The sequence below is a fragment of the Acomys russatus genome, chromosome 3 (genome assembly GCF_903995435.1).
Source record: "Acomys russatus chromosome 3, mAcoRus1.1, whole genome shotgun sequence".
In the NCBI taxonomy this organism is placed as follows: domain Eukaryota; kingdom Metazoa; phylum Chordata; class Mammalia; order Rodentia; family Muridae; genus Acomys; species Acomys russatus.
This window is the reverse complement of record NC_067139.1, coordinates 49,065,217-49,090,845: the sequence shown is the minus strand read 5'-3', so window position 1 is coordinate 49,090,845 and position 25,629 is coordinate 49,065,217. Positions and strand designations below refer to the sequence as shown.

Genomic DNA, 25,629 nt, shown 5'->3' with positions numbered 1-25,629 from the left:
ATGAAGGCGCCTAATAAAAGCTATAGGAAAAGGTACCAATGGACTCTTTGGAATATAGTTTTGTGCAGTATGATAAATAAAGTTCTATTTGCATTTTTATACATATAGACATCAAGTTAGACCAGCACCATTTGTTGTACACGCTGTCTTTTTTCAATGGTATGGTTCTGGCTCCTTTGTCAAAAATCAAGTGTCCATAGGTGTTTGGGTTTATTTCTGGGTCTTCAATTCGATTCCACTGCTCAACCAGTCTATTTCAATGCCAGTACCATGCAGTTTTTATTACTATTGCTCTATAGTATAAGACGCCAACTCCTGACACTATTAATGACACTGTGCTATGCTTGCAGACAGGAGCCTAGCAGAGCCGTCCTCTGAGAGGCTCTACCCAGCAGCATTCGAGATAGATGCTGAACTCACAGCCAGACATTGCGCAAAGCATAGGGACTCTTGTGAAAAAGGGGGGGGGGGATAAAAGGACCTAGAGGTAACAAGAGCTCCACAAGAAGACCAACAGAGCCAAATAACCAGGGCGCAGAGGGGGCAGTGGAGTCTGAAGCACCAACAAAGAACCATACACAGAGTGGCCCGAGGCCCCCTACATAGATGGAGCTGACAGATTGCTCAGGCTTCATGTGGGTGCACTAGTAAGGGGAGTGGGGGCTGCCTCTGACATGGACTCTTTTGTCTGCATTTCGATCACTTCCCCCTGATGAGACTGCCTCCCCAAGGCACAGGGGAAGAGGATGTGTTCAGTCCTGACGAGGCTTGATAAGCTGGTGTGGGTTGGGGGGGAGTCCCCTTCTCTGAGGAACAGGGGAGGGAAAACAGGACCTGGAAGAAGAGAAGGGAGGAGGGGGCTATGCCTGGGATGTAAAGTCAATAAGAAATTTTTTTTAATGGAAAAAAAAAAAGAATGAGAGGAAGATCAATAGCTTTGTTCTGCAAATCTATATTTGTGTATGTTAGTATGAAGTAGAAGAAATTTACATTCATAAGCCTTGAGTTGCCTTTTCTGACATTCAGTATTAAAAAATTAAAAATTCCAAAGATCCAGGTACTACCTATGTAATGACACGGTTTCATGTAAGCATTTTGAGATGTTGTTAAAGTCTGACACCTCAGATAATAAGAAGTTAATTTCCATCAATGAACTGAAGAAAGCCATTTCTTCTCATTTTCATTCTGAAGGTGTTTTAGATCTTATATTTAATCATTGTTTTATTTGAAACTTGACAAGTCGAGTTTGCCAGTCCAAAACGCTGTTCAATACTTTCTTATAGTTTTCAGGCTTAATATTTGTGAGTGATATTGTTGATTTTTTCCATCACCATTTTGCTGAAACCCATATATGTGCATAAATTTGTTCAACCACTCAGAAAACAAAACAAAACAAAACAAAAAAAAAACGTGGAAGCCTGTTGCGGCTTTCTTCCAACTCTGAATGCATGTTGGTTTGGACATCGTATCTACCTTGTTGAATCTAACATTTATAGCTATGGCTTCCCTATAGGTTACTTTACAATTCTGTTTTATTCATGAGAAACTCATGAGAGGTGGGACCACTTTTTTTTTTCTGGAAGTGATGCCAGCAAGCCATGACAACAGGAACTGTGTTCAACCTGGCTCCTTTTAACACCGGCCATGCTGCCCGTGGCTTGATCGCATCCCCACTTCCACCATGGATTCCAAAGATGAAGCGGCAGCTATTAATCTTTTCCTCTGTAAAACTCATCAACAGAGAGTTACCCCAACAAGAATCCAGATGAAATGGACTGCAAGTGAGGAAGGGAGGGATAGCAACACCAGCCAGCCTTAGCCAGCCCTTTCTAGGTTCTATTTAGCTTCAGCTACCAGGGTGACAGAGCCCAGAGTTATCTGAGGGAATTGCCTCAATTGGCCTGCCTTGCATGTGTATGGCACATAGTCTTGATTGTTAACTGATTTAGGAGGGTTGGGTGCCCTGTGGAAAGTGCCATGCCAAGGCAGATGGTTCCAGGTTATAAAAGAAGGCAGGCTATGCGCACACCAGAGGGAGCCAAGTCAATAAGCAGAACTCTTCCATGACCTCCACTTCCATTCCTGCCTCAGGTTCCTGCCTTGACTACCTGCCCTGACTTCCATCAATGATGGACTGTTACCTGGAAGTGTACGCCAAACAAACCTTTCCTCTCTGAAGCTGTTTTTAGCGTGTGTGTTATCACAACAGGAGAAAAAACTAGAGCATAATTCAACTGAGCTAATGGAGGAAAGGAGGAAATTATAAACTGAAATTCTATAAGCTAAATAAGAAATGGTAAAATATTTTCTACATTACATGATGGGTCCTCAGACCAATATTTTGGAATATGAACTACAACCTAAGAGGACTGGTCATGATGGTCTTACCTGAACCACTTGGTGGGCATTGGTGTCATTGAGGGCCAGCTCGGTGAGGGCAGCACAGCAAGCTAGGAGGGAGCAATCAAACACATCATGACCCCCAGTACCCATCGTTTGCTCAGCACTTATCAGTAATATAATAAACTGGTGGGTAAGTGAATGACTGCTTTCAATACAGCCCCCAAATCCTGGTGATCAGACTGTGTTCTACAGTATCGAAGAGGGTGACAGACTGCCAGTCATCAGGGGCCAGGAGTGCTGAGCAGAGCCCTTCCTGTTCCCTGGCTGCCTCTGGTGGCACTATACACCAAGACACAATTCCTCCAACTGAGCCCTTCCACGGTGTGCTTTGCTGAACACCACCACACATCGCCTCATGTGTCTCATGTGTCTCTGAGAAAACTTTTCCTCTATTCACCAGAAAGAAATAGCTATGAAGGAAGCAAGCCTGTCTTGAACCCGTTGTCTTTCAACTTGGATGCTTTGCCATACCTGCTCCATGTCTCAGTGTCCCCCCCCCCCAAGCTCCGCTGACCCCTTTCTGGCCCTTCCCAGGCTGCTCCAGGGTCCAGGCTGACCAGAAGCACCCACACAGCATGGCTGCTCTACTGAGCCTAACAGGTGCATGCTAGAGGAAGCTCTACAAAAAAAAAAAAAAAAAAGCATATTCAGCTCAGCTTTCACTTGCATTCAAAAGCCCATCACACAGCTATCATCTCTCTAGTCTCCTTGGAGCCGGTCTGAGGAAGGAGACTCTGTGGCCTCTTGTGAGGTGGGGCATTTACACTAAATAGGACACTCAAGAAACCTGTAGGTCCTGGCCCAGGTCAAGCTGTGTGCTGGAATACAGCCTTAGCAGTGATCACATCTGCGGTGCCATTAACCTGCCAGCCCAGCACCTGTACTGAGAAGACTCTGGCGTTCACATGGATTTACCGTCACACGTTTGGAATGCTGCAAACTGTGTACACTCAACACCACTATGCTAATGCTGTAACAAGGAATAATGACATCATAACGAATGCAGTGTTACGCAACAAATCCAGTAGCATGAGGCAGGTACCTGCTTGGAGAGAGATGGTATTTTCCTGTATTTCCCCAGGGCTTAAATCTTCTGACAGATGAAGCTGCTGGATTCGTCCTGCGGCATTTGCACTGGACAGGCTTCCAATGGACGAACGATCAGAAACAAAATTCCTGTCTCTATAAAAGGAACATTACTGCTCAGGCCATGTTTTCTCTTTTTTTCTGTACCTCAAACACAATGAAAATATCATAACAAACTCCTATTTTGTATAGTAAATAAACAAACAAATAAGTAGAAATCTTTGCCTCTTTGAGGTCATAGGCTTTCAATGGTCTTAATGGCTTCAGCTCCAAATTCAGTTAGAACCAAGCTTGGTGTGAGACCCTGCCTAACCTTCCTCGGCACTCCCATGCCTCTCCTCTTGGGGCACTGCAGTCTGTGTGGGTGAATCTCAGCCAGGATGCCTCTGAGTTCCTCTTAGTGAAAGCTAACGCTGCTGAATCTTCAAACTGCATTGCCTTTTGGACTCCTCATCCCAGGGGTCCCCATGAGCACAACTTGGAGCCCCGCCTTCATTGCTGGGGGCACCCTGGCCCTGTCAGCCATTTCTGTTGCTTTCCTCCTTCTCTTCGCTCTGGCCAGAATCACATTTTTAAAGCTTGCCCTCTCTTTTGCTAAGTTCAGGTTCAGGGCTGTTCTGAGCTTCTGGTCAGTCTTCAGGGCTGTGGTCATCACTCAAGGCCTCATTTTCCATCTCGGCTGTGTGACTTCCTCCCTGCTCCAGTTCAATTACTCAGTTTCAACCACAGCTCACAAATCCATGCTCTGCAATGTGTCTGCCGTGTCCTGGGTGCACAGCTTCCCACCACAGACTCTCTGTCTGTTGACTGTTTTGTTCCCCTTTGGTTTATATGGTTACTTTATTTATTTACTTCTCATGGCATCAGCTGTTCAGGTCTGTACGTTCTCACACATAACACAAATAGAATCTTCCCGTCTTCCCTTGGTGCTATCTGGGTCATTCTGTTCTTTCTGTCACGAGCTGGGGTAAGGAACCGTTCCTTTGATGGTCTTATCTGTGGACACAATTATCTCGGAACTCTCTGTGGTGATCGCTGTGCCTGATCAGAAACCTGCCTGTTGTTGGAGGCTGCAGGTGTTCAGGCCTAAGTGGGTTTCCTGAAAACTGCCCTGAGATAAGAGCCTGTTAACACTAGAGCCTCCAGCCACCAAGGAGCTTCTCCTCTAGCACCTACCCCAGGTGGCCAAGAGCAGCCAGCAGCCTGAGAAGACTATTTACCCAGCTGGGAATAAGTTTTTCCACATTCCCAGATACATTAAACACCCAATAAGAGTTGACATATATCACCTTCTTAGGGAGAAGTTTTCTAACACCATACCATGCCTGAGGTTGGAACCTGAGTCTTTAGACATGAAAAAAACCTCCTATCTATCAGCAATATAAAACCTATGACTTAAGCAAATGAGGAGAAAGTGCCTTGTGTTATAATTAACTCTAAATAATACTTAACTGCTATAGAATGCCAGCCATCACTTAAAAATAGCAAGTATCTAAGAATATCTCCATCCATCACCGTCATCCTACAAGAACACACAACCTTTGCAGTTATTCTGACCCATGGAACAGTCTATTATGTCACAGAACTGGTGAAATATTTATCATCTATACCTCCAAGTAAGTGAGGCTTTGGTGAAAGCAAAGAGATCAGCAGGCTATAAACTCTTCAATGAGAGAAACCATTACTGGAGCATAGTGTTCATATCTCTGCAGTCTCTCCTAATGCTCTGAAATATTTCCAGAGAAAATCTGTGGGAAGGATTAAGCTTTGTCACAGGTGGAAGCAGTCTTGGCGGGCTTTATCCTTGGGGCACCCCATGAATACCTTGTGACAGACTGAGTGGAGCCATCCTGGGCCTGGAATTCAGGAAGCAGACCTGGGAACCCCACCTGGGCTATTGTTTTTCTAATTGACCCTCAACGGGAGAAGGAGACAGCCCTTCCCACATGACTCAGGCAGGTGAGGAGGAGAGAACAACAGGTTCAGCCCCGGCTTGAGCACGTGTGGAGCAGCGAACAGGCTGGGCCAGCATGCGGGCCAGAGAGACACCTAAGGACCCGTCCCATGGAACGGATACTGGAAGGTTCACTCTTTTGTCCCTTTAACCTTTTTTCCTTCTTGTGTAAGCTAGTTGGGTTGTATAATAAAGTTTAATTATTAAGAAACAGAGCCAACATCTGGTGTCCAACGTGGGGCTCGAACCCACGACCCTGAGATTAAGAGTCTCATGCTCTATTTACAAGGTTTTATTCATATTGATTTGATAATCTGCAGTAATGTTAAAATGGTTGAACCAAACCATTGCTCTAGAGCTTGGAATCAGCTTTATTGATGGACCAGGGATCACAAGTGTTATGGTAGCTCTTGAGCAGAAATATCTTCCTGTTGCTCTGACTTAGCACCCTTTGGGCTTAATTATACTCTATAATAATATTAAGGAATAGCATATTCACAAAGATGGCCCCATATGTTTTATTACTCAATACTTCAGGATATTTGATTCATAAAATATAGTTACAATGCAATATATACCCAAGAAATTTCAACTTCAATCTGTTTTAACAAACCATCTCATTTTTTATGCTCATGGCATAGAAGCCCCTAGAAGGAGGGTATGGAGATGTGAGGGCTTGAATGAAAATGACCCCCAAAATGACTCCTAGGGAGTGTGGCTATTGAAAGGTAGTGGTGCTGTTTGAAAGGATTAGCACATATGACCTTGTCAAAGTAGGCTTGGCCTTATTGGAGGAAATGTGTCCCTGAGAGTGGGCTTTGGGTTTCAAATGCTCAAGCTAAGACCAGTGTCTCTCTCTTCCTGATGTCTGTGGATTCAGATGTAACCTCTGAGCTATTTCTCCAGCATCATGCCTGCCTTCATGCTGCCATGCTTCCCACCATGATGATACTGGCCTAAACCTCTGAACTGTAAGCCAGCTGCAATGAAATAGTTTCCTTTATAAGAACTGTCATGGTCATGATGCCTCTTCACAGCAATAAAATCATAACTAAGACAGGAGGCCTCTATATTTATCCCAGTGCTTGGGAGGCAGAAGCAGGTGGATCTCTGTGAGTTCAAGGCCAACCTGGTCCACATTGTGATTTCCAGGGCAGCCAGGCATATGTAGAGAGACCCTGTCCCAAAACACAACACAACAACCAAATAAACAAAAAGATGCTAGAATATTCTACTATTTTTTAAGACCCAAGCCCCTACTTACCCTCGTAAAATATGAAGGAGCTGCTTGATGCCACCCCAGATGCGGATCTCCACACTGGTCTCTGGGTCCTCACACACCTGGACGAGAATCCAGACGACGCTCCACAGCAGCTTCAGGTGGTCAGAGTGGAGCAGACTGAGCAGGATGGGGATGCCCTCATAGAGTTTCACCTGCTCCTTCACCTGGGGCTCAGCACAAAGCAGGCGCAGGAGCTCTGCGGTGAGTCTGGTATGAGGGGAGCAAGGGTGAGAATCACACCAGCTGCTCGTCAGTGACATCACACTAACACCAGAGCTGTCACTGGGGCATGGGATCTATTGCTTGAGCCACTGCTCTACCCACCTGTGATTCCTGATCATGAGTGGGGGATGAGCCCCTCTGCCAACTGCCTCTCTGTGAGATCAAGGCCTGCCACTTTAAGAGCAGACACACCTCCCCTATGGTCTGTCATGACTCCAATTCTTTGGTCTGTATGTCCTACCATCCTATCAGGAAGTCTCCATGTTGTATCTGCCTTTAGCTATAACCATGCTACTCACAACTGGGATAAGTGTAAATGCAAGAGTTCTCCCTTTCCTTCTCCCTCTCCCTCCCCCCACTACCCCTCTCCCTGTCCCTCTCCCTTCTCCCTCTTCCCCTTCCTCTCTGTCTCTCTCTGTCTCTCTCTCTCCCTCTCTGTCTCTCTCTCTCTGTCTCTCTCTTTCTCTCTCTCTCTCTTTCTCTCCCTCTCTCCCTCTCTCCTCCCCCTCCCACACCTCCTACCTTCCCTTCAGTCCCTCACATACACCATACGTCAATGGTGGCTATCTCTCCCACCTTCACATTAAGCTAATCATGTCTACGATGCTGTCCTACTTCACAGCCTCATCATGCTTCCTCTGTCTGCTCTTCTACCTCAAAGTCTGACATGGCTAGTGGCTCTGTAGTCCTCTCTCTCCTAATAAAGCTCATTTTCTGAAGAGTAATTTCATGTCTGTTCTTTTCTAGAGCAGAGTGTTTGCTCTGCCCCTTTCTCCTAAACACTCTTCAGGGCTGACGTTCCCACACTCCTCTGCAATGGCATTCCCAAAGGATGTCTCTCTGCTCCTCTCCCTCTCCAGCCCCTGTCCCCTCCCAGCTCTGATGTAAGGGACACATGTTCTGCTCTGTGGGGAGTGGTGGTTCAAGCCCATTTCCCAGCACTTTGTAGGCAGACAGGAGGACCACTGTAATAACAAGACCACCCTAGGGAAGGCTGCTCACCAAACCTGTCTGAAACCAAAACAAAAAGGATGCATCTTCTTTGGGAAGCAGGATGCTTTATCGGCCCAAACGTTCTACAAGAAACATTCTCTCTTTGTATAAAGTGCATCTCAGCACTCCACTCCTACCCTGCCTCTTTCTGTGAGTTCCCATAATGCAGAAGTGAAAATCCACACCATCTCACCATGCAATCCCATCCTAAAGACCTGGATAAACAGGTTCTGTTACCTCATCTGTAAAATATGAAGAACAATAGAGTTTTGTGTCGACAAAATGAGGCCTTAGGAGGGCTCAGGGAACGTCCTGACATAGAGCAAGAGCTGAACAGAGTTAGCTACATTTTTGACTTATCATGAACTGTTCTAGTTTCAGACACTTTGTGTCCTTTGCCCCAGCATTGCCTGCCAGAACATTCTCTCACACTCCCAGGGCCTGCCTCTATGTTGCAACCCACTCTGTGCCAAGATGTTTTCATCTATCTCCCTTCACTCTGATCAGGAATTTCTATTCTGTTCTGAGCCTTGTTGACTGCATCTTCCCAGGCATCACAGTCCTTACAAGGGCCCTGGGAGTTCTCCCTGACTTCCACTACCTCACACTGCACACTCTGGTCTTACTCAACTGTGATAGAGTCTGCCACCTTGTCTCTTGAGCAAGTTCAAATAATCAAGTCTGAAAGCACAGATTCTTGTCTACAAGAATACTCTTGTAAAACAGTGTCAAGGTCAGCTTTGAAAGGGGGGGGGGGAAGCATTGCAAATATCAGATCTCCATTGCTTAAGATTTCTACACTCCAGGCCTCTCAGAAAATTATGTTTTAAATGCCAAATAATGCAGAAGAGCATGCCTACACACACCTAACAACCACCTGTACAGACTCCTCCTTCAAAGCAACAATCAGCTTAAGCAGAAAGGAACCCATTTTGTTTCAGCTTCTGTTGTGAGTTGTAACGTGTAATCACAACACAAGTCAGCCATCTTATCTTGCTTGCCTTAAACACAATGGCTTTTAGCAATTACCCTTATTCCACATATTAATCTGAAGTTACTATAAAAAAAAATAGAGCCAACTTAAAGTTTCTTCCCCTAAACTTTATATCTAGATAAATCCAACAACAAAACTAAAAATAATGCAATCATAAGACTATATGATTGGATTTGTATCCCCCTTCCTCCTAGCAGCATCATACTGCCTTAAATGGAAAAGAACTGCCAAGCTGATTCACACCATTCAACTAATATAAATAATGATGTAATAAGAAAGTATTTTACTACAAATAAGAGAGAGAGAGAGAGAGAGAGAGAGAGAGAGAGAGAGAGAGAGAGAACAAGAGACAGTATATCCTCTTGGAGCCAAGTTTGAGTGAGCATGGCCCACGAACACAGATATAATGTACTACAAATCCCATGTTCCAGTATGGGAGCATTTTCATGAGGACAAGGCCCTACCTTTTGGTAATGTACTACAAATCCCATGTTCCAGTACGGAAGCATTTTCATGAGGACAAGGCCCTACCTTTTGGAGAGTAAGTCATATTCGTGCAGAATCATCAGTAGGCTCTCTACGATGTTGAGTTCACTGATCTTCTCTCTACACTCTGGACTGCAAAGACACAAATATTAGTAGTTACTAAAAACAAATTCTACTGCAGCCACGTTTTCTTAAATTAGTGGGTCATACTGCTTTATGGGGTAGTTTGAATGAGACTGGCCCCCAGAGGCACATGTGTTTGAATAATTGGTCTCCAATAAGTAGAACTGTTTGGGAACGATTAGGAGGTGTGGCCTTTCTGGAGAAGGTGTGTTACTGGGGACAGACTTTGGGCTTTCAAAAGACTCAAGCAAGCCTCGGCTAACTCATTCTATCTCATGGCTGCGTCCCAAAATGCAAGCTCTCAGTTACTGCTCCAGCACCATGCCTGCCTATCTACTGTCATCTCCCTACCATAATTAACATCACAGATGCACTCTCTAAAACCATAAGCCCCAGATAAATTCTTTATTCTATAATTTACCTTGGTCATGCTGTGTTATCACAGCAATAGGAAAGTAATTTAGATACCTTGTGAGGAGAGACCACAGAGGAACAAGGACTCGTATACCAGTCACAAAAGCATAATGATCTGCTCATTTACAGAAAAGTCTATTTATAGCCCTTTCATTTAAAATAATGATACTATAGAAGGACAACCTTTTAAAGTCAACTTCTACCATTGAAAATGCCCTATATGTTACAAGGACTGTAAAATAAGAATGAAGAAACAAAGTCTGGGAGATTCAGCTGCCATAGAAATGCAGTGGTTCTGAAGGCCAAAGGGAAGGAGGCCAACAGCAATTGAAAGTGAGATCAAGTGGGATGTCCATTGTAGGTCAGAAAAAAGGAAATCCACACCCCTGTAATCCCAGCACTCAGGGAGGCAGAGGCAAGAGGATCTCTGTAAGTTCAAGTCTAGCCTGGTCTACAAAGCAAGTCCAGAATGGCCAAGGCTACACAAAGAAACTCAGTCTTGGAGGAGAAAAAAGGAAAATTCCCTTTCTAATTTTGATTTTCAATTATGCTTCCTAAGCAGGTGACCCTTCAACATATGCTGTTTCCCATGTGCCTCCCACCCCAGGTTTTGACTGAGCAGGCATCATGTCAGCCTGTATGTTTGCATCTCTCCATCCATTCTGATGCAGCATCCACCCTGTGAAGCATACTGAGATACACTTACCTCTCTGCCAAGCTAGCCAGTGCCAGAAGAGTACCCAGTAGAACATTGGTGTCTCGGGCACCAAGTAAGTTCACTAATGTCTGAAAAAATGAAAAAGAACACATAATTACAGAAGTCCCAGAAGCTTCCTGAATGTTTCTAAAGATCACAGACACTGATCTTTTCCTATTTTTTTTCTGGATTTTTTCCCTTTTGCTCAATTAAAAATATATATGTGCACAAGTAAAAAACATATAGATAATTTTATAATTAATTGTTTTCTTTCTAATGTTACCTACTAAAGTGGTATTGAGAGTTTTTATAAACCAGTGGTTTTCAATCTTCCAAATTTTGTACCCCTTTTATACAGTTCTTCCTGTTGTGGTGACCCCTAATCATAATATTATTTCACTGCTACCTAATAACCCTAATTTTGCTACTGTTATGAATCATAATGCAAATGTCTGATATGTGACCCCCCTGTGAAAGGGTCATCCAACCTCAAAGGGGTCACAGCCCCATAGGTTGCAAACCATTAAAACCATAACCTTTTCATAACTAAGACCAAATTGCTTAACACCTCATGGCTCTCCTTAGAAAGGAATGACTCTTCATTCATGTGAATCCTCTTTCTCCTAGTTTTCAGGGCGCAGACCCCTGCCCCCCAAGATGGTCTTGCCCAGCACACTCCCCTCAGAGCTGCAATCTGTGACATGACTGCTGTGATGGGTTTCTGTTCCCATCCTATGCATGCCCTTTATACTTCCTCTCTGACGTTATCCTCTCTCTCTCTCTGACTCCCTCCTCACTCCCACCATCACCTGATGTGTTTCACAAGCTTCAGTTCTACACACCTCATCTTCAAAACTTTCGCCAAGCCACCTTAACAACTTACTGTTCCTTTTTCATCAAATCTTAAGCAATGCCACTGAAATTACTGTCTGTTGAAGTAAAAACTGCTGAGCATCAACTAGACTCTCCCCCTAGACCATAAGCAGTATAAGTTATCATTTTTAGGCAGCTGAGATCAGATATATATATATATATACATACATACATACATACATACATACATACATACATACATACACACAGTGGCTTCCTGAGATAGGAGGGCTCAACAGGTTATTAAAATCAGGTCTATATATCTGTCTATTAAATATTGGAAAAATATAGATGTTGCAATTAAACCTCCATTTCCTCATTTTAAGGTGAATGCACACATGTGCCTGTGTGTGTGTGCATACATGCATGCATGTGCAGTGTTGCTGAGACTGCAGAGCCCAGGATACCAGGCATATTGAGCAAATGCTTTCTCTGAGCCACAGCTCCAGACCCTTATGATGAATATGTGATCCATCTCCCTCATGAGGCTGCATCTCATGAAATTGCTACATTCAACTGTGACTTACAGACAATGGCGCTTCCATGTGATCCTAACTAATAAAACCCTACAGGATGAATGAGCTTTGTTTGTAGGTAAACATACATATTTTATTTGCTGAATTTCATGCGTGTGTTTTAAATAAACAGCTCCATTCTATTTACAACATTAAAGTTAAGTAATGCACTCAACTGGAATTAAATGGAATAGAAAAATTAAAACCTTCATACACTGTACCATTTATTTATTCCTTGTGTTGGTAAAGAACATAAGAAGATAAGTAGGAAAGTCATCATTTTAGGCTGGGTGAACAGTTTTACGGCACATAATGACATGTGGCTTGGATCTCAGGCTCTGAACTTGGGTTTGTGAACTGATGCCACCCAGGGCTGTGTGGAGCTCAGGCTCTTTGGGGGCCACTCACCTTGTGGGCTCCACTTGCAGTGACCCATTCTCTTTGGTCTTTCACAGCAGCGAGTTTTTGAAAAATATCTATTAAAGAAAGAAATAACTCAAAGGGAGATCCAGAGACTAAAAGAGGCAACAGCCATGACATTCTGGGTCCTCAGAAGTGATGGGAAAGTGGAGAAAGGGAAACTGGGAATGCAGACCCACAAAAGGAGCAATGGAGGACACCACTGCATATTTCAACTCTAGGAGCTCATCTGGTATAGTAAATATGAAATGATCATGAAAGCAGGCTCCCCGTGGATTTAAAGTTGAACAGGTTCCTGATCCTTATTAGAAGGTTAGGGCATGTACTTAAGAGACCCTGCTCATAAATATCCCAACTTACAAAGAGAAGGAAGGCTGGGCAGGATGTAAAACCTGGGAAGGTTCCTACACTGAGAGATCTGCCCACAAAGTAACTCCCTGGTGCCTGGCATCTCCCCTAGCCATGAGAGCCAGTGTGTGCCCAGCCAGCAAGCATGGGAAACCAGTCTGTCCACCCAAAGACAATGGGCTTGAGCTGGCACCCCGAGCAACAGGAAGCCTGTGGCTTGCCACACCTAGAGGGACTGGAAGGGGTGGGGGAGAGGAAAGAGGAAGGTGGAGATGGAGGGACTGCAAGGTGGAGGGGAGGGGTGGGGGACAAGCAGGAGAAGAGGCAGGAAGAGAAGCTTCCGCTTCCTGTCCTCAGGTGAGATTCCCAGTAGTTTTGTTTGTGTTTTTTGGTTTTGTTTTCATCATTTGAGTAGTCCAAATCATCTGAGCTAGGTATAATTAGTACCCAAATTTTAGAGGTAAAATACTGAAGCCTGATGTTCTCACAGAACGTGGAAGATAGAACTCTACACCAGACATTGCTGGCATGGAAGACTTCGTTCTTGAACAAATGTGCTTGCCAAAGAAAGAGCTGGCATGGGGAGACATGGGGACATGTGCTACCACAGCCATCAGCTGGCACAAATGTGCACACCGTGTGACGGAAGCACCAGTAAGAACAGCAGGTGTTCTCCTGCTGAGAACATCACACTCCCACCCCAGCAAGTCCACAAGGTTAGCTGTGGCCTGGCAACCATGCTTACACGTCATGTTGACCAGCTTGTCCACACAGTGCTGCTCCTCAGCATCACCCAGGTACTCGTTGGCCACAATCTCCATGTACTGCACGAAAGAGCAATCCAACAAGCCAGTCAGAGTGCAGGTCTTAAGATGAGCCCCAGGGCAAGAGGTTAACCAACTACTGCTCAGTCTTCTTGAGCCTGTAGCACTCAAGAGCAGGATACAAGGTTTCAGAATAAGTGGGTTTCCCAGAATGCCCAAAAAGTTAAAGGACTTCTGAAAGCTCTCAAAAATTTCAAAATGACTTACTGAATAATTTCATGGTGTAATTTATGTAAAATATACAGGGTAATTTGATTCTTTAATTTACCTTGCAGCAAAATTTAGCATACTATATACGTTTACATTTTATAATATCTCAAATTATATTTAACCAGTATATATACAGAAACTAGTAATAGGAATGAAATAAGATATCTGATAGCTGGGTGGTGGTGGCGCACACCTTTAATGCCAGCACTCAGGGATACAGAGGCAGGTAGATCTCTGTGAGTTTGGGGACAGCCTGGTCTACAGAGTAAGTTTCAGGATAGCCAAGGCTACACAGAGAAACCCTGTCTCAAAACCAACAAAAAAACAAAAATAAAAAAAAAACTATATCTGATAATTCCCTACTGTCAATAACTAAGAAATAGGCTCAGAAAGGCACACTCAATACCAGAGCAAGAGTTAAAGTGATAATATCACTTACAACATACGGACATTCACTTCATATAGTGAGGTAAATCTTCAATTAAATTTCTTTTTAAAAACTGAACATGGATCACCTTGCCTGGACTTTAAGATGACTGTGTTCAGGTACAGCTGTGACAAACACTGAGAGAAACAAACTTAAAGGAGGTCAGGCAGAGAAAAGATGCCCAACTCACAGCAGCAGAAAGAATAACAGGATGGGACCAGGGACAGGTAGTTTTCTGTGGCAAGTCAGTGACCTACTTCTTCTGGCTAGTCCCTAACTCTCAGGGTTTCTGCTAACTCCTCACATAGCACCACAGTTATGTATTAAGTATCAATACAGGAGAGTCTACGGGGAATTTCACGTCCAAACCATAACATTTCCACTGGGTGTAACCTTCTAGTAATCACTCAGAATATGGTTTTCAAGACTGAATTTATCATAAAACACTCTTTGCTGGTGATACAGAACTATAATCCCAGCACTCACGAGGCTAAAGCTGGTCATTTAGAAGCTTTAGTCTGGCACAGGGTACACGGTGAGACTATTTCTCATAGAAGAATAAATAAGTAAAATAAATACAGAAACAAAATAGCAGGGTGTGTATATACCTGTCATTGGCTACTAGAGGGGATGAGGTAAGAAGCCTGCAAGTCTGAAGCAGCCTCAGCGCCACAGGAAGATCCATAACAAAAGTTTTTTTTAAAAAGTAAGTAAGTAAATATAAAGGCTGGGATAGAGTTTGGTGGTGGTGTACTTGTCTGATTTCTTACCCTGAAAAGATAAAAAACTGAAACTAAACTGAATAAATAAATGTCATAGGTATTAGGAGACTGGGCCACTCCAACTCAATGATATCACTGAAATTCTGTTTTGTTCTCTTAATAAGCCAAGTTGTTGAATAACTGCTCACCTGTTTGTCATTCCTCCTAGTATAATTTAAGATACTATAAGACATGAGGCTTGTAAATTAATTTGTTATAAAACTTTTTTCAATGAAAAAGCCCTGAAATTATTATATTATATTATATTACATTATATTATATATTATTACATTATCTTCAACTTATGAATACTTAGTAGAGGGTGAATATTTTGCACCCCATGGGAGGTGAACTGGCCAGCCAATGCATATAATGATGACAGTCATCTTGTCATGTCTTTGGGTCACATTTCTCAACCCAATATGCTCCTACTCCAGCAGGCAGCAGACACAAGACACAGAGTTTGCTCAGTGCCTTGAGCTTTAGCAGCTTATGAGTTGAACTCAAACACGAGCAAATCCCCTTCCTGTCTTCTGAAGACAAACTGGGGAGGCCATGCTTTGTCTACTGCACTTATGTCTAACCTGAGACACGGCATGTTAAGGATGAATACTTGGAGAGAACCATGCACCCAGCTTAGGCCACTTTTGCATGCTTAGGTGATCCTTGACTAGAACTTAAGCCAGAATGTAAAGGCGAGACCAGTTATGACAGAAGCGATCTTACCTGAGCTAGGTCTTCAATCCCTCCCAATTTATGGAGTATTTCCTAATAAAATAAAAGCATTAGAGCATGTTGAAGGAGGACAGGCACATATTTTACAAATGACACCTTTAATAAGTTGTTTGATGCTTCATTGTATCTTCAAGTTCTAAAATAAACAAAGACTTTTTAGTATTTGTCATTTCATACTGAAGATAATTTGTTAATGAATATTAAAGCTATATTTCTTGATATTTAAAAAAAACAAGCAAACAAGCAAACAAAACCCCCTTTTTGTAGCCTGCCTTCCATTCTCTGTGCTGCTTCTTATTAAAAAATAAAAGTTAGGCTTGGGAAATGCCCAAGGCTAAAAATATAAACTCGTGGATAAGCAGCAGCAGCAGCAAATGGCAGGTGGTGATGTCAGCAGCTCAGGCATTACAAGCAACGATGGAACAAGGGAGAGAACATTCTGGAGAAGCCAAGATTTAAAAATAGGATGAGGCAAATAGCACTCAGGTGCTAGGTGAGAGGGAGGGTTCTTGAGAGCAGCAAAGCCACAAACAAATGTGGTGCTATCCCTGCTACCATGTGGTCAAGGGACATCAATAAAGCCCCTCCCACCAGCACCTCTTCCCATTATTTCTAGTGCATCTGCAGCTTGGAGGCTTTTAAAATCTGCTCTTACCTCTGACGAAGAGTGTTTGAAGACTCCTATAATTAGCTTAGGTGAACATTTATCCTGCGGAGGACTCTGTCTGTGCTTAAAATCTGACAAATCCTCCAGCCACAAAAATATTCTCAATAATTATACCTCTAAAAATGGTTTCTCTGTTCTTTCCTACCTTTCTTTCAGTTGGGAGCCCACTAAACATTTACCTAAGCCTCCCCATGTTAGCAGGCAAGTCTGTACATCATCTAAGTCAAAGAAGGAGGCCTGGCTGCACATGGCTGGCTGGCTAACTGGAGTCCAGAGCAAAGATGGTACGCTAAGTTCAGTGTGTAAGTATTGCGGTATATAGACTTGGTGGAAGAAACTGGGTTGGGAAGGTAGCCTGATTCATTACGAAGTGAAGTCACAGGGTGTGTCACTGATGAAGGCATCTGCTGCCAAGCCTGATGACCTGGGTACCATTCCAGGGACCCAGATGGTGGATGGAGAGAACAATTCCCAAGAGCTTCCTCCTGACCTCCACATGTGCTCTGTTAATTACCCTCACTACATCCACACACACTGCATAAGTATGGGCCGCATTTTTAAAGGTTTAAAAAAAAAAAAAGTACAGTCAGAAAGGTAAGAAGACCTGGACAGCTGACCCAAGAAAAGAATGCTTTCCAGGATCTAGGTAATATACAGTGCATGTCTCTAAGCCCAGGGCTCCAGATCTCAAGGCAGGAGGATTCTGAGTTAAAGGCCAGTCTAGGCTGCATAGTGAAATTTTGACTTAGAAAAACAAACAAACAAACAAACAAAAACAAAAACAAGAAGAATGAATAAAAGCAAAAAAGAGAAAAGATAATTTTGTGATAAAGAGAAACAGAAGAGAAAGCACCGTAAGAAAGAGGACAGGTAGAAGAAAAAAATAAAACCCGGTCAAAAGGGACATTACTGAAGGAAGGGGGCGGGGAAGATACAAGACAATCCAAATATTTCAAATAACTACGAAAGTAAGAACACTCTCAGCCGCTCAGCTGGGGGCTCCTCCACAAAACTCATGATGTGATTGTATAAGGACATGGACAGGACAGGGCAAGAAAAGTGGAGCTGGTTTAGAGCTGCACGCTAGACCTGCACGCTGACTTGATGAGAGTAGAGGAAAGTGCAGTCCTGACAAAGGCTTGCTGACGATCACCCAGTACATTGTAGTAATCCCTAGCATGGCCTTGTGATTTTGGCCAAGAATTCTTGGCAACTCAAAGTGTTATACAACTGGCAGAGCACACAGTCTTCTGTGTAGGAGGTATGCCAGGAGCGGAGGCTCGGGAGAATCCCCTTCTATGGAAAGACTGTCAACCAGGGACACTTGTATCAAAATATCATAAACAAAGTAGTCACTGCATTCTTTGCTTTAAAGAGGAGTATAATCTACCTTCTGCCAATCAATCAAAGACAACATAAACAATGGCCATGCCTTAAAAGCAGGCCAACTGAGGGCTAGGTGTAGTGGCGCATGCCTTTAACTCCAACACTTTGGAGGCAGAGGCAGGTGGATCTCTGTGAGTTTGAGGCCAGCCTGGTCTACAAAGGGAGTTTAAGACAGCCAAAGCTACACAGAGAAACCCTGTCTAGAAAAACCAAAAGGGGGAAAAAAGCAGACCAACAGATTCACCACTTTTCTCAGAAAACAAGGTATTCTGAAGTAAAACTTATACTGATATCTTGGAAGTCTGAGACTGGCTGCTCCTCCTTAAAGACTCTTTAATACTGTGCATTTGGTGTCTTTAATCCCAAGTGAGACTTATCCAAAAGGAAATGAGGGGCTAGCACTGATGAAGTGGGAGTGATCAGCACGGCCTGACAGGAAAAACCAAATGCGGCACTCACATTGCTTGGCAGAAGCAGCACTGAAAAGCAGCAGGGTTTGCCCAGCTCTACACAGTAGCTCATGGGACTGTGGGCAAGCAGGACAGAACACTGTTTGGTGGATGTCCTGACAACACATGTGAAGGGTAGCCATTGGCTTTAACAGCACAAGGCCAGTTTAGAAGAGTGTGCAGCCTCTAAACAGAAGACAGATGGTGACAAAGAGCCCCAGAACAGCCCAGTCAGGCAAGACACATTTTTGTTTTAGTCCTAAATTTGGGACTAGGATGGTGATGACTGGGGAAGTGAAAGAGAACATTCTGGACTCAGTAAGACTCTGCCAATAAAACTGAATCTACCATAAGAGCCTAGGTGGTGTGAGTTTTCCGGTGGTTTATAAGGTCTCAGCATAAAACAAGATCCTTTGGAAGATTAAAAAAAGAAAGAAAAAGATCAACAGTGTGTGCAAGTAACAGTTGTGCTTGAGCTATTAGCTCGGCTGAATGGACGCAGCTGTGAGGCAGCTCATGCAGTGTCAGCCCAGCAAACAGCCTCATTTCCGAGAGGAGCTGACACTCTCATTGCCTACCCACAGACCCACAGCTCAGAAACACTTCTAGACACTTCAGAAGCATGGGGAACCTGGCCACCTCAGCACTCTGCAGCTCCCTTCCTACCTCCAAGCCAGGCTAGAAAGGCTAAGCGTCTGTCCCAGATTCCTGGGATAGGCCAATCTTTAAAAATCTTACCGTTAACACACTAAGCCCTTGCTATTCAAGGCAAACTTGAGGAGCAGTTTAAAATACAATTCATTATAAACAAGCAGATGTGCTAGCCTGCAAATCACTCCCTCTTAGGCTTTTCAAACAGCTGGTGAGCTGTGTGCCACATTTGGAAGGTCCTGACTTGTGAAGGAAACATTAATGTGGTTCACTCCAAAGAAAAGCCCACTGTGTTTTTAACTTTTATTACAGGTGAAGAACAGTTTTCCAACCAACCTGATAACACGGATCCCTCATTAGCAGCCTCAGACAAATTAACACTCTCAGAAAATGGATGGATGGAGCTCGGTCAACCCACTCTCTGAAAGAAGAAAACAAAACAGAGTGTGTTGGTGTTTAGACAATTCACAGGCAGCACACAGCTATGGAGGAAGGTGAAGGCTATGAATAGGGCCAGGGGTCCACCCCAGGTTCCTTTGTAATAGATTATGACTTGGTATTTTTCCCTTGACCCACACCAATGCAAAATACACAGAAACCATCTTTACCAGTGTGGTCCAAGCATGCACCAAAGAAATGTGGACCAGAGCACTCACACTGACTTAGTAAAACTTCATGGTGTCCCTAAATCAAAATGAAGAGCTAAGACTTACAATAATGAGGTCCAGTTAATAAGTATCAATATAAGTATAAATGCTATAAAGATTTAATGTCCACTTGAAAAAGTTGCATGCAGGTACTGAGTGGGGGAAAAAAAACCTAACAAGAAAACAAACCACTGTGAGATAGAGTTTCACTCTGTAGCCCAGGCTGGCCTTGATCTTCAAATTCCAGAACTCTGAAGGCTGAGAAGAAGAAGAAGCATCTTAGATTCAAGATCAACCTGGGCTAACAACAAGAATCCTACACTGTCCTGTCTTTATACCATTTCTGAGCCAGGCATAGTGGTAGATACTGAAGAGCCTAGAGCTTGGAAGGATTTTGAGTTTAAGGACATCCTTGGCTATATATTGAGTTCAAGACCAGCCTGAGCTACATTGAGACCTTCTCAGAACAACAACCAAACTAGCAGCAGCAGAAGCAACAGCAGCAGTACCAGCAATGGCAGGAGGAGGAGCAGCAGCAGCAGCAGCCTCAACAGCAGCCCACCACCTTTGTGGTTAGAACAGAAGGAAAAGGACAGAAGTTCCCTGGCTGTTCTCTCATTCTGGAATAGTCTCTGTTCTTCAAGTCCTGCTGGGTATCAGAGAGCGTGTGCTTTACCACTCTGCCACCTTGAGCTGGCAGAAAATGTGACTGAAGCAAGCCTCCCTTGCTTCCCACTCACCCCCAATCAGCACCCACCTCATTAGCACCCACCCCTTCAGAATGAAAATCTCCCAGCCCATGCTCTCGCTCACAAGGCTCTGCAGTGTCTTCCCATGTGCCTCTAAGCCTAAGCCCAGCTCCTGCCATAGTCCCTTGTTCCCTTCCATCCCATGTCACAGGATGTCTTTGAGCCAGAGCCAAAGGTGCTTCCCAGTGGTAGCCTTCTGTGGCTTTTCAACACCAAGACTCCCATGGCTTATACTGTCCTAACCACAGAGCATGTTTAGTGCAGAAGTGACCAAACAGCCCAGATCGCCCCTGAGATGAAGAACGCTAACCACTGGCCTGTCCCAGATCTCGCTATTATAAGCATAGCCTGGCATTGTCCATAGAAGTCAAGTCCAGCCTGGTGACGCATGTCTCATACTGCCCTGCAAGCTAGTCCAACAATAATCATTCATGGTGCCCATATCAGCAAAGGCCTGAAACACAAAGGGTCTGCAATTCCGTCCTTAGCCAAGGGAAACGGGGAAATGGCAGGACTATTTCAGACTACAGTAATGATGTCATTCACCTGGCTGTGCATAAGGCAATGCCACAGTACTGTAGCTACCCCTGGTATATGGAACATTTACTCAAGCCAACTGTGCCCCTGTGTGTCCTAAACTATTCCTGGGCTCTAGAGATAAGACTCCCATTTGTTTTCTCTGTAGCACTGAGGAGGTCAACTCTTCCCCAAAACCTGCACATCTAACAGCTTAGTAAGTGAATGGGTCAGGGTAACATCTGTGGTGGCTGCACTAGGCACCCATCCCCCATTCCCTGGCAACCCCACTCACCATTCCTTCCAACTGGTGAAATGGAGGGTGGCAGGCACTAGACCCATAGCTTTATTCCCCAGGAAGGTCTGCGTGCTCCCTGCAGTCATGTTCCCAGCACACAGGTGCAGAAGGGAAGACCCATAACCACCACTCACTAGGAATTACTCTTGCTACCATCACCAAGGCTCTGGCAGCTGCCCAAAGCCACTGCCAACAACCACATGGCCCCATCCAGAGCAGGCGCTCTATCAGTGGCCCTTGTGCTGTGGGGCACAGCCCAGTTTCTTTGGTAAAACAAAAACAGTACTCAACCCTGGACTGCCTTCTAGGCAGAACTCTCCCAGCACAGGCCTGTCATCCAGGTACTTGGGAGGTAGAGACAGGAGGATTACAAACTTGGAGTACGGAGCAAGTTCAAAGACAGCCTGGGCAATTTAGTGAGACTGTCTCAAAATAAGAAGTAAAAAGGGGCTTGAGGGAAATGAATCAGAATGAAGCATGGAAATACAGAATGATACCAATTACTTTGTATGTTAAGTTAAAAATTAATTTCCAAAGCAGTTGTTTCTGAAGTTGGTATAGCTCAGTGTAAAGCATTTGCTGAGCACATGTGATGCCACAGTGGCCACAGTGCTATGGTGTAGCACACTCCAGACTCTCCACTGGTGCAAACATGGAAAAATGTTAGGACACCTGCAAAAAAAACTATGGTGATTCTAATACTCTTATTTTGAAGAGGGTACAGGGCAATGGCTCCCAGATCAAAGACCCTCTTCCCTCCCCAGGGAAAGAACAGTCACTGACAACAGCTGCAACAGCCATGGGCAACCTGATGCCAGTGAATGCTAATAGCATTTCAGTATCTAAGGGGAACAGGCTTTGCGCTACAGACACGTGCACAGGAATCTTCCTCAGCTTTCTTCCTGTCAGCCACAGACAGTCTTCACAGGAAAGTCTGTGACCTTTCCTGTGGTTTTTTTTTTTTTTCCCCACATTAAAATACATATTTAAAGGTCTGTTTTTCTCTTTATTCCACAGAAAAACAAAAAGAACTAAAATGACAATGTGGACTTTAGTTTTCACTCTTAATGGAGTCTGACCAAATGAAGGGTCTGGGCCGAAAGTTCTGTTCCAGGCAAAGGACATTTGTTTTGTTTTGTTTGCTTTGCAATTTTGGGACGGAAGCCCAAGGCTATTAATATTTCTCATAGTTATTGCCCTGCTATTGTAAATAGGATTCCTGATGGCTGAGTCCTTGGGTTCTGCACCTCCCCTGAGAATGACCTCAGAAGGAGGCCTTCTTAGGCTCCTAGCCTGGCAGCCCCAGGAGGACAGATGGGCCACGGGGGATGCAGCCCTGGCTCTGTGGGGAACTGCACGCACCTCTGCTCACCGAGAGTTGGGGGAACTAGAAAACACAGGACTCGGGGTAGCCAGAGAACTGCAGAGAAAACAGATGGAGAGCTGCACCTTTATTTGACTGACTCGGTCACTGTGGGTCCCCTTTGCTTGGGCGCCCTGTGAATATGATGAAAGCACACTTCAGATACATTTACCATGGGAACAAGAGATGGGTCCTTGGAGGCAGCCCTGGAAAGTCATGTGCCTGCAATGACAACGCTTCCCTGGAGGTTGTCTCAACATGACAGCCGGGCAGGAGTGAATTCATAAGCGGGCAAGTATTTAACGTCTCTAGTGACTGAACTTATGCCACTGCTTTCACGGCGCTATTAATACACTAGGTCTGCTCAGATCCCACCACCTTTATTCAGGGTGGCACTTTCTGCCATCAGTGCCAAAAGAAAGGGAAAATGTCACTGCACATACAATGTTTGAAAAGAGAGAAGGCAGGTGGAGCTTCTCTTTCTTTCAGAGGAAGAAACCCATACGTGATATGAGTGCTCTAAATGACAGGCAGCCATTAGCTGAGAACACATGGATGTCTATCTGGAAAGGCTATTGCCCAGACCTGCCTGTAGCATGCTTCGGGTCAGAATGAACACTTGTCATGCTGTAGTACCGCTTTCCTTAACACACACCAAAAGCAAAACCCACCCTCCAAAATAAATATTCAAGCTCTTAGCACGCCTCTCTTTTTTTTCTGGATAAATGAAAAAAGTAAAAGTCATATCTATTTTTATAAAACTTAACCAAAACTAAAACATATGCGAGGATGCCACTGTCCAGGATCCCCACCCACTCCTGTCAGTTCTCAATGTTCTTTGCTCATCCTGCGTCGCCTGTGTCACTAGGTCTCAGGAAGAAAACCACCCGGGGGCTGGGGCACTCTGGCCAAGACGTATAGAAGACTTGTGTCTTTTCTTTTAATTGATGGACACCACACAGTGCTCCCACATTTTCATCATCGTGCTCCATCAGCCTGCTTCTGAGTGAGCTCAGAGTACAGCAGAGGCAAGCTCTGGGCCTGGGCCTGTGCTCAACTAGGCCCCTTTAGAAACGCATGAACCAGAAGCCCAGACTTTAGAGATTCACATGTGTCAAGTGGTGACGGCCAAGAACATCCAGGACCAGGTTCAATAGGGCAGAGTGCTATTTTGGGATGGCCAGGGGAGGCTCTCTGGGTAAGATTTGCATGGCCTGAGCTGAAGGCAGAGCTTTGCACAAGCTTGTGCCAGAAGAGCAGAAAAGTCTGCAGCTTGGGCCCTGGGGTTTAAGTAGAAAAGAGCAGAGTGAGAAAACAGACAGAGGGCAGCAAGCAGATCTTGAGGACTTGCATAATAGGAATAGGGTCTTTGGGAGTTTTTAATCTAGGAAGGTACTAAAAGGCTTTAAGAAAAGGACTTACATGAGCTGACTGAGATTTTGAAAGGATCCTTCCAGAAACGATGTTGAGAACAGAGCAAAGGAAAACTACACCAGTAAAGCCAAAAGCCCAGAGAAGCTACTACAACCTTGTGGGGCCAGGAATGCCAGCAGCCTGGGCTAACTGGGGAGGCAGCGGAGACTAAAGCTGAAACTTTCTCATGGGTTGAGAGAAAAACCAAAAGTCTTGCCATAGCAGTTAGAAGGCTGAGGCAGGATCAGGAGCTCAAGGCTAGCCTGAGCTACAGAGTGAGACCCTGGAAAGGGGAGAGAGGAGCAGGAGCAGATGGGAGGGAAGGGAAAGATGGGAGGAAGGACCAGGGGAGGAAGGGGAGAGAGATGAACTTTAGCTGTGAAAGTGGCTCCTGGGACATGACTGTGACTCATTGCCTGCCTCTCAGTAGCTCATGTAGAGACTGTAAACACATCTGCCATGCGCAGATATGATCCCAGCCAGGTTACGGCTGCTACGGGTGCTGATGTGCAGGCCAAGGACAAGCAGTCCTTCTCTGGGAAGGCAGAGCAATTCAGCTTTCTGTCTGTCAAGCTTCTCCAGGATGAGAAGCCACAGCGCACAGCAGAGAGAACACACCACCGTGCCTTACCCTGCTGCCTAATTAAGTTTATCACTCTTCCTCATACAGAATCGCCTTGACCGGGACACGTTATTGACTGTAACTCCTCCATTAAAAGTATGCTATGAAACAAAGACCTAAATCAGGGACCGAGCAAGGCACAGGACAAGAGTGGCAGCCCAGAATCTGCCTGAACCCTCTTTAATTCTCAGCCCTCTCATCTAACCGATAGCACCAGCTGGGCTTTCTTAGATTCCACTCCATCTCTTTAATTGTTGTGACTCTTGTGCATGTGTGCAGGTGTGTATATGAACATGCATGTATGGGCATGCATTCATGTGTATACTTGTATGTATGTGTGCATGTGTGTATGTGTGTGTGTTATGTGTGTGTGTGTGAGAAAGAGAGAGAGACAGAGACAGAGACACAGAGACAGAGAAAGAGGGAGAGAGACAGAGAGACAGAAAGACAGAGAGAGAGAGAACATTAAAGTGTAGGATAAACTTTAACATTTTTACGAGAACCAACCATGTAAGAGTGCTGAGTACAATGCTGCACACCAGCATCTTGGGAAATTGAGACAGAAGGATGATGAATTTAAGCCCAGCCTGGGTTACATATTCATATGTACTTACCAAGTACATAATTCACCAAGCCAAGGCTAGAGATGTAATGTAACTCAGCATAGAGCACTTACCTATCCTGTATAAAGCCTTTGGGGTCCATTCCTAGTAGTATAAAATAAGTAAGAGCTGTGTATTTGTTCCAAGATAATGACAATAAAAACCAACTTCAATGACTAGAGTTGGGGATAAAAGACAAGGAGACTAGTGAATACAAAGGAAGAGGAGAACCCCAGGGCCACGAGAATAAGGAGGTCTGGTGCAGGCTACATGCGGAGTCCGAACAAGATGAGCCCACAGAGAAGTAGGGTGCCATGCTTCAGGTCGGCCAGCAGTGTGGCAGAAGTAAGAGAGGAATGGGAAATTCACTCTGACCCTCTCGAGCACAGGGATGCAGTGATAACAGCAACAGGGTGTGTGGATTAGCAACCGAACAATACTCAGCATGTGCAGTCCTGTTTCAGTCACCAGAACCACAGGGCGAATGAAAGAGGCCAAG

The 25,629-nt window shown here is 44.5% G+C and overlaps 1 protein-coding gene across 1 annotated transcript in view; it reads right to left on the bottom strand.

Annotated features, from left to right (window-relative positions):
• Nek10 (NIMA related kinase 10) overlaps nucleotides 1-25,629 on the bottom strand; it is a 180,826-nt gene that overhangs the window by 135,196 nt on the left and 20,001 nt on the right. Inside the window, exons 6-14 of the mRNA XM_051140001.1 lie at nucleotides 19,257-19,341; nucleotides 15,759-15,800; nucleotides 13,556-13,634; nucleotides 12,451-12,518; nucleotides 10,664-10,743; nucleotides 9,466-9,552; nucleotides 6,708-6,932; nucleotides 3,446-3,585; nucleotides 2,389-2,450 (exon numbers count right to left, since the gene is read on the bottom strand). Of these exons, the coding sequence (XP_050995958.1) occupies nucleotides 2,389-2,450; nucleotides 3,446-3,585; nucleotides 6,708-6,932; nucleotides 9,466-9,552; nucleotides 10,664-10,743; nucleotides 12,451-12,518; nucleotides 13,556-13,634; nucleotides 15,759-15,800; nucleotides 19,257-19,341 (868 nt within the window). The remainder of the gene's footprint in view (nucleotides 1-2,388; nucleotides 2,451-3,445; nucleotides 3,586-6,707; nucleotides 6,933-9,465; nucleotides 9,553-10,663; nucleotides 10,744-12,450; nucleotides 12,519-13,555; nucleotides 13,635-15,758; nucleotides 15,801-19,256; nucleotides 19,342-25,629) is intronic.